Genomic DNA, 15,045 nt, shown 5'->3' on the forward strand with positions numbered 1-15,045 from the left:
AAGTGGTCTTCCTTCCGAGAGCTTGGATCTCCCTGTTGCCCACTACTGGAGTCGTCTTCCTTCCTAATAGCTTAGACCTCCCTATTGTTCACCACTGAAGTGGTCTTCCTTCCGAGAGCTTGGATCTCCCTGTTGCCCACTACTGGAGTCGTCTTCCTTCCCAATAGCTTAGACCTCCCTATTGTTCACCACTGAAGTCGTCTTCCTTCCGAGAGCTTGGATCTCCCTGTTGCCCACTACTACAGTCATCTTCCTTCCCAAGAGCTTAGACCTCCCTATTGTCCACCACTGGAGTCGTCTTCCTTCCCAAGAGCTTAGACCTCCATGTTGCCCACCACTGGAGTCCTCTTATTTCCCAAGAGCTAAGACCTCCCTGTTGCACGTTGGTGGTTACTCTTCAGGAAGCGTGTAGAACAGAGGAGGAAGCCAACCTAAAGCCTTAAATGTAACCCCTGTGATCTGTATATGTTATTGCCTAACTCCTTCCTAAAACCTCAGTCTAAAGCAGCCTTTTGAACATGGAGGAACCCTTGAATTAAGTTTCCAGGCTCGGGCAATAATTACCATATCTAAAGTGCACGGTATATTAGTGTGATAGCCACTCGGAAGAAGTAACGTTCTGGTGGGAATTAATTTCCCATTCATGTGTAACCCAAGTTCCATCAGATGACTATGCCACAGCGAGCTCAGGAGGATATCCTCGGCCATGTTTTTTCCCAAAGATTGTCCGAAAAGACAGCAGAGGCCACGGGATAGAATAAGGAATCCAGACAACGTTTCAGAAATTTATTAATCCTACATACATAATAATAAATGTTACAGAGGTGTCAAACACGTATACCATTGGACCCCAGCTTCCGCAGAGGAACTAACATTAAGGTAGAACTATGGTCAAAAATAAAATTAGCCATGCAATAAATAAACTAACACTTGGCAGAACTCTGTCTGTATAAATGGGGCAAGTGATGTCTGATTTGTACCCTAGATCCCGCCATCTGATTACTTGCAGATCTTCTTACTTTTATAAGGTGACTACGCAGCACCAACCTCATAGAGGGGCTGCACTGTCAGCCTTTGTGTCGTGCCACTCCAGATCGGGGGTACGGTTACGTTGCAGCGGGCATGCCTGTGATCAGAGGCTAGTGTGGAATGACAAGCCCTAAGCTTGTCAATCTGTGTGAAGGTCACGCTTTTGCCCCACCCACTTCCATTTAAGGCCTCGTGCACACGGGACGTTTTGAACAGCAGCTGTTTTTGGCGTCAGACGTTTTTTTCTGCAGCCAACAAACGCCCCCCCCCAGCATGGTATCCAATAAACGCCCCCCAGCATGGTATTCAATAAACGCCCCCCAGCACGGTATCCAATAAACGTCCCCCAGCATGGTATCCAATAAACACCCCCCAGCATGGTATCCAATAAACGTCCCCCAGCATGGTATCCAATAAACGTCCCCCAGCATGGTATCCAATAAACGCCCCCCAGCATGGTATCCAATAAACGCCCCCCAGCATGGTATCCAATAAACGTCCCCCAGCATGGTATCCAATAAACGCCCCCCCCAGCATGGTATCCAATAAACGCCCCCCCAGCATGGTATCCAATAAACGCCCCCCCAGCATGGTATCCAATAAACGCCCCCCAGCATTGTATCCAATAAACGTCCCCCAGCATGGTATCCAATAAACGCCCCCCAGCATGGTATCCTATGTCACACACAGGCTGTTTTCAGCAGTTTTTGGCAGGGGCTGTAAAAAAAAAAAAAAAAAAAACAGAAAACGAATGGGTTTTGAGAGGCGAATGGTGCTCCATTGGTCGGGGGGAGGTGGCAGACTGACCACAACATACCCCCCCCCCCCCCCCGACCACACTAGCTCCAGTCCGCACACCATACCCCCCCTCCTGGTCAATCACCCTGGACTGGCAGGCAGCAGTTTCCCCCTCACTCTCCTCTGTGGGTCGGGCTTCCCCTTCGTCTCTTCCCTCCTCCCCTTCCTTGGCCAATAGCATGGCTCCTCCTCCTTGGCCAATATCCTGTCACCATGCACACACAGGCTGTTTTCAGCAGTTTTTGGCAGGGGCCGTAAAAAAAAAAAAAATGAATGGGTTTTGAGAGGCGGCTGGTGCTCCATTGGCCGGGGAGGCGGCAGACGGACCACAACATACCCCCCCCCGACCACACTAGCTCCAGCCCGCACACCATACCCCCCTCCCCCGGTCAATCACCCTGGACTGGCAGGCAGCGGAAGCAGTTTCCCCCTCAGTCTCCTCTGTGGGTCGGGCTTCCCCTTCATCTCCTCCCTCCTCCTTGGCCAATAGCATGGCTTCTCCTTTTGGGAAACGGGTCTCAGGACCCGCTTCCTGATTTGACAGGAGGAGAATCCGCGTGACAATAGCGAATATTCATTCACTATTGTCACACAACTAGGTGGGCTCAGGGCGCAGTGCTCTGCGCCCCGAGCCCACCCTTTTTTGAAGCCTATTAGAGCCTCTGGCTCTAATTATGTGCTTCAAAAAAAAAAACCCCATTGGTATGCATGCGTCCGGCATTCTATATGCAGATTAGGGGGCTGGATGCATGGATAGGGGGGGCTCCCAATGGATGGGATGCCACTGCTCTAATGTCTAAAAAAAGCTGATAAACACCAAAATGTGTACCTAGGGGCGTGGCTTGTGAAATGATCATAGAGACCTGTGATCCTATATAGAAGTGTGGGTGATCAAGGGGTTAAATGTGTACCTGGGGGGGCGTGGCTTGTGAAATGATCATAGAGACAAGTGTTCCTATATAGAAGGATCACAGGAGCTCTGGGATCATTCCAGGGAGAAGAACAGTCGGCTGTGTTTACAACAGCTGACCGTTCTTCTCTCTCAGCGGGGAGCGATTGCGGGTGTCAGGCAGCAATCGGAGCCGCCTGACCCGTGCATCGGCTTCCCTGCTGCCGAGCGTGGGGGCAGGGGCCCCTAGCTGCAGGCGCGTGACCGATGTCGGTTCGCGCAGGAGAGCCACCCTGCCGCAGTAAAAAGGCGGCGGGTGGTCGGGAAGCGGTTAAGGGGCGGTGCCATTTACCTGCTATACAGTTTCTATGGCAACTGGTTAAAGTTCCCCTTGCGTGTAAAGGCAGGTGTCCCAATACTTTTGGTAATATAGTGTATCTTATTCCTCTTTACAATGCTAAACATTAACCTGTGCATTCCAAAACCACCCATGATCAGAGTCCCTCCAAAAATATAAAAACATAAAAAAAACATAAAAAGAAAAAAATCCATATAATAATATAATAAAACGTCAAGATATTTATTCATCCTTAATAACACAGCTCAAGCCTAAGCCCATATTAAGTTCCTGTGGGGTCACCACACCACAGACACTTGTTGCAGGCGTCAGCAGGCACGGGTTCCTCCGATGTGTAATCAGATGCGACTTCAACATGAAACATTTCCCGCACTCCGTGCACGAAAAAGGATGTTCGCCCGTGTGAACCCTCGTGTGCACAAGAAGTTTCCTTTTCTCGAGGAAGCTCCTCCCGCAGTCCGTACAGGAATAAGGGCGCTCGCCCGTGTGGCTTCTCTGGTGCGCCGCGAGATGCGCTTTCCGCAAAAAACGCTTGCCGCACTCCGGGCAGGAAAACGGGCGCTCGCCCGTGTGGCTTCTCTGGTGTCGGAAAAGAGCTTCCTTCCGTATGAAGCGCTTGCCGCACTCCGAACAGGAAAAAGGGCGCTCCCCCGTGTGGCTTTTCTGGTGTGAAAGGAGATGTCCTTTTTGCGTGAAACGTTTGCCGCACTCCGAACAGGAAAAGGGGCGCTCGCCCGTGTGACTCCTCTGGTGGGCTATAAGCACTCCCTTGTGGGTGAAGCGTTTCCCGCACTCTAGACAGGAAAAAGGGCGCTCCTTTGTTTGTCTGTTCTGCTGTGTGAGAAGTTCTCCTCCCGGAAGTAAATATTTGCCGCTCTCCGAACATATAAAAGGATGCTCGCTCACGTGACTGATCTGGTGCTTCAGAAGATACCCCTTCCGCGTGAAACATTTCCCGCACTCGATACATGAAAAGGGACGCTCCCCTGTGTGACTTCTATGGTGCGAAAGAAGGTGTCCTTTTTGAGTGAAACATTTCCCGCACTCTGAACAGGAAAACGGCCTTTCGCCCATGTGGCTTCTCTGGTGTGCAATGAGTACCCCTTTTTGCGTGAAACATTTCCCGCACTCTGAACAGGAAAAAGGGCGCTCTCCCGTGTGAATTCTCTGGTGCGTGAGAAGCTCTCCTTTCTGAAAGAAAGACTTCCCGCACTCCGAACAGGAAAACGGACGCTCTCCCGTGTGGATTCTTTGGTGTCTAAGAAGACCTCCTTTCTGAGTGAAAGTCTTCCCACAGTCTGGGCAAGAAAAAGGGCGCTCGCCTACGTGACTTCTTTGGTGTGCGACAAGTATTCCCTTCTGAGTAAAAGATTTCCCGCACTGCGAGCACGAATAAGGACGCTCGCCAGTGTGAATTCTCTGATGCGCAAGTAGTTCTCCTTTCTGAGCGAAGCATTTCCCGCACTCGGGGCAGGTATAAGGACGCTCGCCTGTGTGGCTTCTCAGGTGCCTAAGAAGGTCTCCTTTGCGTATGAAACACTTCCAGCACTCTGGACAGGAAAAAGGACGCTCACCCGTGTGACTCCTCTCGTGCGCAAGAAGGACCTTTTTACAAGTGAAGCTCTTCCCGCACTCCGGACATGAAAAAGGACGCTCGCCAGTGTGGGTTCTCTGGTGTCTAAGGAGGTCTGTTTTCTGAGAAAAACCTTTACCACACTCCGCACATGGAAATGGACGCTCCCGTGTTTGTGATCTATGGTCTACAGCAAGAGATGACTCTGATATTGAACCTTTATGAACTTCAGAAGATACGGATAAGTTATCATCTCTTGGTAGAACAGTTTCTAAATCCCTGGAAGAAGTTCCAAGGACAGAAGAAGGATCGGAAGATATGGATAGGTTATCATCTCTTGGTAGAACAGTACCTAAATCCCTTGAGGAGGTTCCCGGGAGAGAAGAAGGATCAGAAGATATGGATTGGTTATCATCTCTTAGTAGAACAGTACCTAAATCCCTGGAGGAGGTTCCTGGGAGAGAAGGATCAGAAGATATGGATAGGTTATCATCTCTTGGTAGAACAGTACCTAAATCCCTGGAAGAAGTTCCAAGGAGAGATGAAGGATCAGAAGATATGGATAAGTTATCTCTTGGTCGAACACTTTCTAAATCCCTGGAGGAGTTTTTCGGGAGAGAAGAAGGATGAGAAGATATGGATAAGATATCTCTTGGTAGAACAGGTTCTAAATCCCTAGAAGAAGTTCCAAGGAGAGATGAAGGATCAGAAGATATGGCTACGTTATCATCTCTTGGTAGAACAGTTTCTAAATCCCTGGAGGAGGTTCCCGGGAGAGAAGGATCAGAAGATATGGATTGGTTATCATCTCTTGGTAGAACAGTTTCTAAATCCCTGGAGGAGGTTCCCGGGAGAGAAGGATCAGAAGATATGGATAAGTTATCTCTTGGTAGAACAGTTTCTAAATCCCTGGAGGAGGTTCCCGGGAGAGAAGGAGGATCAGAAGATATGGATAAGTTATCTCTTGGTCGAACAGTTTCTAAATCCCTGGAGGAGGTTCCCGGGAGAGAAGAAGGATCAGAAGATATGGATTGGTTATCATCTCTTGGTAGAACAGTTTCTAAATCCCTGGAGGAGGTTCCCGGGAGAGAAGAAGGATCAGAAGATATGGATAAGTTATTATCTCTGGGTCGAACAGTACCTAAATCCCTGGAGGAGGTTCCCGGGAGAGAAGAAGGATCGGAAGATATGGATAAGTTATCTCTTGGTCGAACAGTTTCTAAAACCCTGGAGGAGGTTTTCGGGAGAGAAGAAGGATCAGAAGATATGGATAGGTTATGATCTCTTAGTAGAACAGTTTCTAAATCCCTGGAGGAGGTTCCCGGGAGAGAATGATCAGAAGATATGGATAGGTTATGATCTCTTGGTAGAACAGTACCTAAATCCCTGGAGGAGGTTCCTGGGAGATAAGAAAGTCCAGAAGATCTTTCTGCACTTTCAGGACTTGTACGGACTATGCTGGTAACAGTACGCGAGTCAGTGAAAGTGGAATCCATTGGTACATGTCCACAGGAAAGCCTTTGGTGTATATCTGAAGGAACGGGGTTTGATTCTGTTGAAAACTGTATAAGGTCATCATCTTCTGTATTATAATCCAGGGATAAAAGAAGGTCTCCCGCACAGAGGAACTCATCGCATTCATCTATTGGAAATACATAATAATCAAGTTAATTGTTTATGTTTTGTGGTCAAGAGCCCTGATTGTTGTTCTAGAACAGGGGTCTTCAAACTGTGGCCCTTTGCTTGCCTTCATCTGGCCCTTGGGGCACTATTCCTTCCACTGACACCAATGATGGGGCACTATTCCTTCCACTGACACCAATGATGAGGCACTATTCCTCCCACTGACACCAATGATGGCGCACTATTCCTCCTACTGATACCAATGATGGCGCACTATTCCTCCCACTGATACCAATGATGGCGCACTATTCCTCCCACTGATACCAATGATGGCGCACTATTCCTCCCACTGATACCAATGATGGCGCACTATTCCTCCCACTGACACCAATGATGGGGCACTATTCCTCCACTGATACCAATGATGGGGCACTATTCCTCCCACTGATACCAATGATGGGGCACTATTCCTCCCACTGATACCAATGATGGGACACTATTCCTCCCACTGATACCAATGATGGGGCACTATTCCTCCACTGACACCAATGATGGGGCATTATTCCTCCCACTGACACCAATGATGGGGCACTATTCCTCCCACTGACACCAATGATGGGGCACTATTCCTCCTACTGACACCAATGATGGGGCACTATTCCTCCCACTGACACCAATGATGGGGCACTATTCCTCCCACTGACACCAATGATGGGGCACTATTCCTCCCACTGACCCCAATGATTGGTCACTATTCTTCCTACTGACACCAATGATTGGTCACTATTCCTCCTACTGACACCAATGATGGGGCACTATTCCTCCTACTGACACCAATGATGGGGCACTATTCCTCCCACTGACACCAATGATGGGGCACTATCCCCCCCACTGACGCCAATTATGGCACACTATTCCTCCCACTGATACCAATGATGGGGCACTATTCCTCCCACTGACACCAATGATGGGGCACTATTCCTCCCACTGACACCAATGATGGGGCACTATTCCTCCTACTGACACCAATGATGGGGCACTATTCCTCCCACTGATACCAATGATGGGGCATTATTCCTCCCACTGACACCAATGACGGGGCACTATTCCTCCCACTGATACCAATGACGGGGCACTATTCCTCCCACTAACACCAATGATGGGGCACTATTCCTCCCACTGACACCAATAATGGGGCACTATTCCTCCCACTGATACCAATGATGAAATTTTATTGAGGAATGGAGAAGGACCTTTCATATGGTGTACAGTATCTCCTCCTCATTTGTTGGGGACATGACGTTATATTGAGGAATGGAGATGGACCTTTCATATGGTGTACAGTATCTCCTCCTCATTTGTTGGGAATCTACCTTCAGGTGACATTTATGGTCAAAGTAAAGCTAAACACGGGGTCAAATATAGATTATAAATTGAAAATATTTCAAAATTACAATCATTTAATATCAAATGGTCAGAATTTTTCAAATGCCAGCATCAATGTAGAATAGGTAAGCTTATTTTACCAATATAAAAGGCCTTTCTGCTTTTCTGGTGTACTATTTATGATCAAGTCTAATTATTGAAACAAAGACATGAAGTTCTGCTGTTTTTCAATCATAGTCCGCCTATATTACTGTATAATCAACAAAGTAAAAGGAATATTTCAATGTTTGCATCTTTTACTTACTGTTGTCCGTATCTAGAGAAGATTCCTCCTGTTTAATCACCACCTTCACTTTATTCTCCTCCGCAGGCTGCTGATCACCAATCACATACATCTCCACTTCTTCTTTGATCTCAACTTTGATATCAATTTGTTCTTCTCCCTAAAACCATATGTGATATAAAATAAATCTTTTAAATGTGACCACTAAGATTACATAGAATATAATCTTATCAATTGGAGTTATCTTTGAGTTGTAGACCTTCAAACCCACCTGATGATGGTGAGGGATGGTGTGATCTTCCTGTGTGGAATCCCGGGAATACAGAGGACGGGGACATCTCTCTGGTGGGTTCCCATTACTGGATCCATCTGTAGGAAACACACACACTGACTGAATACATTGTTTCTATGTGTTTATCAGATGATGGGGGATCTAGGTGGACCCGCCGTACTGCTCTCTCCTTTACAATAAAGTCTCCTCTTACCCGGTGATGTGAGGGGCGGCTGATTCTCCATCATGACGTCCTTGTAGAGATCCTTGTGTCCTTCTATATACTCCCACTCCTCCATGGAGAAATAGACAGTGACATCCTGACACCTTATAGGAACCTGACACACACAATGATACAGTCACCATCCAGACACATCCCTTGTCTGTTACTGGATAATGTCCCAGAATTCCCGACACCGCTCACCTCTCCTGTCAGCAGCTCCATCATCTTTTTCATGACTTTTAGAATCTTCATCTCATTCACTCTATCTGGAGTCAGGCAGTGAGGTGAAGGAACTGTGATGTTTAAATGGTCACCAGACTTCACTGGAGGTAAACTCTGTAAAGAAAAGGCAATAATGATGTCACACAACACTCCCAGAATCCTCCTCACCTCTCCGGTCAGGTCTGTGTTTTATTAACCACTTTACCACCGGAGGATTTTGCTGTCTTACGTCCAGGCCACTTTTTGCGATTCGGCACTGTGCGACTTTAACTGACAATTGCGCAGTTGTGCGACGCCGTACCCAAACGAAATTTACGTCCTTTTTTTCCCACAAACAGAGCTTTCTTTTGGTGGTATTTGATCACCTGTGCGATTTTTACTTTTTGCGCTATAAACAAAAAAAGAGCGTTTATTTTGAAAAAATAACAATATTTTTAACATTTTTTTTATATGAAATTCCCCCCCAAAAAAATGTAAAAATCTAAATTTTTTTTACATTTTTGGCCAATTTGTTTTCTGCTACCTATGTTTGGTAAAAAAAATCACAATAAGCGTATTTTGATTGGTTTGCGCAAAAGTTATTGCGTTTACTAACTAAGGGAAAGATTTCTGTCATTTTTATTGTTTTTTTATTTAACGAGTAATGGCGGCGATCTGCAACTTTTTTTTGCGGGACTGCGACATTGCGGCGGACAGATCGGACCCCTAACTGACATTTTTGACACTTTTGGGGGTACCAGTGACATTTCTACAGTAATCAGTGCTATAAATATGCACTGTTACTGTAAAAATTACACTGGCAGGGAAGGGGTTAATTTTATTGAAGAGGGAGGGGTTAATGTATGGCTGGTGCTTACTGACTTGTGTGGGGGGAGGTGACTGTGTGACACAAGAACAGATCGCATGTTCAGCTATGCTGAATCCTGTAATCTGTCACTGTCTGTCACTTAGGAGATCCGCCCGCTCTGTTTACACAAGCGGGCAGATCTCCAAACTCGATTCCCCGATGATTGGGGAAGAGCAGCGGCGATCGCCGCTGCTCCTTCCCTGGCCCGACTCCCGCTGTAACTGAAAACAGCGGGAGCGAGCCTCCAGCGGCGCACGATCGCCGCCTACAAGGGGAGGAGTCCAGCGACGTAGGTCTACGTCGCTGGACGGAATCGAGCCACTTTGCTGCAGTACAGTCCCAGTGACTGGTCGGCAAGTGGTTAATAGAGATAAGAGTGATGTCATGTGACCTCCCAGAATCCTCCTCACCTCTCCGGTCAGGTCTGTGTTTTATTAATAGAGATAAGAGTGATGTCATGTGACCTCCCAGAATCCTCCTCACCTCTCCCGTCAGAAGGTAGATGATCTCCAGGGTGAGGTTTAATATCCTGTTGGTCCGGTCATTCAGCTCCTCATCCATCCTTCTTGAGGTGATCATGTGACCTGGGCCGGCCTCTTCTCTCAGCAGAAGGACAATAAATTGTGGATGATGTGGACTGCAGGTCTCTGGATTACATTTTTAGGGACACATCGCCCTTAGCATGGTACAATCTACATCCATCGATGAGCTCTCCTGAGAAGCATTAAAAAAAAAAGTTATTAATGGCAACCTAGCATTTGGCGAGCTGTCAGTAGAGCTACGTCACCTCAGGGATAAACCGTCTCTAGAAAATATTTTTGTAATGTTGGCAACAATGACTTCATTCTTTATTTTGATTTTATAATTATTAAATAATAAAGGAAGATCTAAGAACGGGGGATCGATTATAACGTCAGTGTTCCGTACATTATACACCGCTCCCTGGTGACCTCCGATTCCATGTGTGGTCAGGAGATACATCACACCTTCTGTTACTGGACAAAGTAAACTATCAACTGCAATCCTTCTCACACTCCATAGGAAGTAAATGTAAAACTTGGTGCCGGAAGGGAAGATCTACCAATGACAGCAGATAACCTGAGAGCTTCTGTATGAGAGCACCAATGTGATGAGCCGGAACTACATCTCCGACCGACCCCAGAATGTGGGGGAAGCAATGACATTACCCAACAAGAGGCAACTTCTCCGACTCCTCCATTGTATCTCCACGTCCTCTCCATTATTTCTCCATCACCACCATAACCGTTTTCCCTCTTCCCCTCCATCATTCCCAACTCTCCCCTCTTCTCCATCACTTCTCCTCCTTTCCTCTCCATTGGTTCTCCCTCTCCCTTCCATCTGTTCTCCCTGTCCACCCTCTCCTCCATGCTCCCCCTAGATCAGTCTACTTCAGCATCATTCCCACCCAGATCCCCTTCATCGTTTCCCCCCCGCCTAACATTTCTCCCTCTCCCCTTCCTACAAACCCCAACCCCCCCAACATTTCCCCTTCTGTTTCTCCCTCTACCCCCCACCCCCCATTTCCCCCTCCACTGTTTCTCCCTCTCCCACCTCCATCATTTCTCCCTCACCCCTTCCTACCCCCCCACATTTCCCCCTCCACTCTGTTTCTCCCCCCCCCCATTATTTCTCCCTCTCCACTCCCCCCTCCCCCCAACACCTCCCCTTCCACCATTTTCTCCCTCTCCCCCCTTTATTATTTCTCCCTCACCCCTTCCTACCGCCCCCCCCCCAACACCTCCCCTTCTACTTTTTCTCCCTCTCCCGCCGTTATTATTTCTCTCTCTTCCCTTCCAACCCCCCCCCCAACATTTCCCCCTCCACCGATTCTCCCTCTCCCACATCCATCATTTCTCCCTCTACCCTTCCTCCCCCCCCCCCCCCAACACCTCTCCTTCCATCATTTCTTCCTCTCTCCCCTTCATCATTTCTCCCTTTCCCCTTCCATCCAACCCCCCCTCCCCCCCAACATTTCCCCCTCCACTTCCTACTCCCCCCTCCCACATTTCCCCCTCCACTGTTTCTCCCTCTCCCCCTTCATCATTTCTCCCTCTCTCCTTCCTAGCCTCCCCCCCATCGTTTCTGCTTCCCTCATCATTTCTCCTTTTTCCCCACTCCCCTTCCCCCAACACTTCTCCCTCCTACCCATCAACATTTCTCCATATCCCCACCTCCATCATTTCTCCCCTCCCTCCCCCCTCCTTTAACAATCACCCCTCTATACCCCCCCCCCAAACATTTCCCCCTCCGTTGTTTCTCCCTCTTCCCCCTCTATCATTTCTCCCTCTCCCCTCCCTACACCCCCCAAACATTTCCCCCTCTCCCCCATCATTTCTCCCTCTTCCCCCCTCTATCATTTCTCCCAACCCATTGTTTCTCCTTCTCCCCTCTGTCATTTTTCCCTCCCCCCATCATTTCTCCCCTCTCCCCCTCCATTATTTCTTCCTCTCCCCAACCCCCTCATCGCCCCCCCCCCCACTGTTTCTCCCTCCCTTCTCTCAACATTTCTCCCTTGCCCCTCCCGACCCCTCTTCCCAACATTTTTCTCTTTCCCCCATTATCATTTCTACCTCTCCCTCCTTCTCCTCCCAACATTTCTCCCTCTCCTCTCCATCATTAATCTCCATTTCTTCCTCTCCTTTCCTCCCAAAATGTATCCCCCCCCCCCCCCCCCCATCATCATTTCTCCCCCTCCCCCAATCTCCAGCGACTGTGATAAACTTTCCACCCAGTGAGGCGGCACTGACAGGTAACTTCGTACTTCTCTACCGCTGCTGTTATCGCTCTCTGACTTCCAGCAATAAATACAGCAACCGAATACTGAAAGATTTACCTGGCACCAGGATCAGAGCGCCTCTTATACCCCCCCCCTCTATATTATCTGTACTGTATATTACCCCCCCCCCCCTCTATATTATCCCCCCTCTATATTAACTGTACTATATATTATCCCCCCTCTATATTATCTGTACTGTATATTATCCCCCCTCTCTATATTATCTGTACTGTATATTATCCCCCCTCTATATTAACTGTACTATATATTATCCCCCCTATATTATCTGTACTATATATTATCCCCCCCCCCTCTCTATATTATCTGTACTGTATATTATCCCCCCCTCTATATTATCTGTACTATATATTACCCCCCTCTATGTTATCTGTACTGTATATTATCCCCCCTCTATATTATGTGTACTTTATATTATCCCCCCTCTATATTATCTGTACTGTATATTATCCCCTCTATATTATCTGTACTATATATTATCCCCCCCTCTATATTATCTGTACTATATATTATCCCCCCTCTATATTAACTGTACTATATATTATCCCCCCTATATTATCTGTACTATATATTATCCCCCCCCTCTCTATATTATCTGTACTGTATATTATCCCCCCCTCTATATTATCTGTACTATATATTACCCCCCTCTATGTTATCTGTACTGTATATTATCCCCCCTCTATATTATGTGTACTGTATATTATCCCCCCTCTATATTATGTGTACTTTATATTATCCCCCCTCTATGATCTGTACTGTATATTATCCCCCCTCTATATTATCTGTACTGTATATTATCCCCCCTCTATATTATGTGTACTTTATATTATCCCCCCCTCTATATTATTATCCCCCCTCTATATTATCTGTACTATATATTATCCCCCCTATATGAGCTGTACTATACATTATCCCCCCTCTATATTATCTGTACTATATATTATCCCCCCTATATGATCTGTACTATATATTACCCCCCCCCTCTATATTAGCTGTACTGTATATTACCCCCCTCTATAATAGCTGTACTATATATTATCCCCACTATATATTATCCCCGTCTATATTATCTGTACTATATATTATCCCCCCTCTATATTATCTGTACTGTATATTATCCCCCCTCTATATTATCTCTACTATATATTATCCCCCCTATATGATCTGTACTATATATTGCCCCCCCCCTCTATATTAGCTGTACTGTATATTACCCCCCCTCTATATTATCTCTACTATATATTATCCCCCCCTCTATATTATCTCTACTATATATTACCCCCCCTCTATATTATCTCTACTATATATTATCCCCCCCTCTATATTATCTGTACTGTATATTATCCCCCTCTATATTATCTGTACTGTATATTATCCCCCCCTCTATATTATCTGTACTATATATTATCCCCCCTCTATATTATCTCTGTACTATATATTATCCCCCCTATATTATCTGTACTATATATTATCCCCCCTCTATATTATCTGTACTATATATTATCCCCCCTCTATATTATCTGTACTATATATTATCCCCCCCTCTATATTATATGTACTGTATATTATCCCCCCTCTATATTATCTGTACTATATATTATCCCCCCCTCTATATTATCTGTACTATATATTATCCCCCCTCTATATTATCTGTACTATATATTATCCCCCCTCTATATTATCTGTACTGTATATTACCCCCCCCCCCTCTCTATATTATCTGTACTGTATATTATCCCCCCCCTATATTAACTGTACTATATATTACCCCCTCTATATTATCTGTACTATATATTACCCCCCCTCTATATTATCTGTACTATATATTATCCCCCCTCTATATTATCTGTACTATATATTACCCCCCCTCTATATTATCTGTACTGTATATTATCCCCCCTATATTATCTGTACTGTATATTATCCACCCCCCTCTATATTATCTGTACTATATATTACCCCCCCTCTATATTATCTGTAATATATATTATCCCCCCTATATTATCTGTACTGTATATTATCCCCCCCCTCTATATTATCTATACTATATATTATCCCCCCTATATTATCTGTACTATATATTATCCCCCCTATATTATCTGTACTATATATTACCCCCCTCTATATTATCTGTACTGTATATTATCCCCCCCTCTATATTATCTGTACTATATATTACCCCCCTCTATATTATCTGTACTGTATATTACCCCCCCCCTCTATATTATCTGTACTGTATATTATCCCCCCTCCATATTATCTGTACTGTATATTATCCCCTCTATATTATCTGTACTATATATTATCCCCCCTCTATATTATCTGTACTGTATATTACCCCCCCCTCTATATTATCTGTACTATATATTATCCCCCCCTCTATATTATCTGTACTATATATTATCCCCCCCCTCTATATTATCTGTACTATATATTACCCCCCCTCTATATTATCTGTACTATATATTATCCCCCCCCCCTCTATATTATCTGTACTATATATTATCCCCCCTCTATATTATCTGTACTATATATTATCCCCCCTCTATATTATCTGTACTATATATTATCCCCCCTCTATATTATCTGTACTGTATATTATCCCCCCTCTATATTATCTGTACTGTATATTATCCCCCTCTATATTATCTGTACTGTATATTATCCCCCCTCTATATTATCTGTACTGTATATTATCCCCCCCTCTATATTATCTGTACAATAT

At 45.8% G+C, this 15,045-nt stretch overlaps 2 protein-coding genes across 2 annotated transcripts in view; one reads left to right on the forward strand and one right to left on the reverse strand.

The window, feature by feature from the left end:
* The window catches only part of LOC309564419 (uncharacterized protein), a gene marked incomplete at its 3' end in the record, with an annotated part of 909,898 nt that overhangs the window by 761,485 nt on the left and 133,368 nt on the right, over nt 1-15,045 (forward strand).
* Nucleotides 3,283-15,045, reverse strand: part of LOC309563483 (uncharacterized protein) — a 57,387-nt gene continuing 45,624 nt past the window's right edge. Inside the window, exons 11-12 of the mRNA XM_082267876.1 lie at nt 7,961-8,099; nt 3,283-6,289 (exon numbers count right to left, since the gene is read on the reverse strand). Of these exons, the coding sequence (XP_082124002.1) occupies nt 3,297-6,289; nt 7,961-8,099 (3,132 nt within the window). The 3' untranslated portion in view covers nt 3,283-3,296. The remainder of the gene's footprint in view (nt 6,290-7,960; nt 8,100-15,045) is intronic.

Source organism: Pelophylax lessonae, assembly GCF_965119305.1.
Source record: "Pelophylax lessonae genome assembly, chromosome: 9".
NCBI classification, from domain to species: Eukaryota; Metazoa; Chordata; class Amphibia; order Anura; family Ranidae; genus Pelophylax; species Pelophylax lessonae.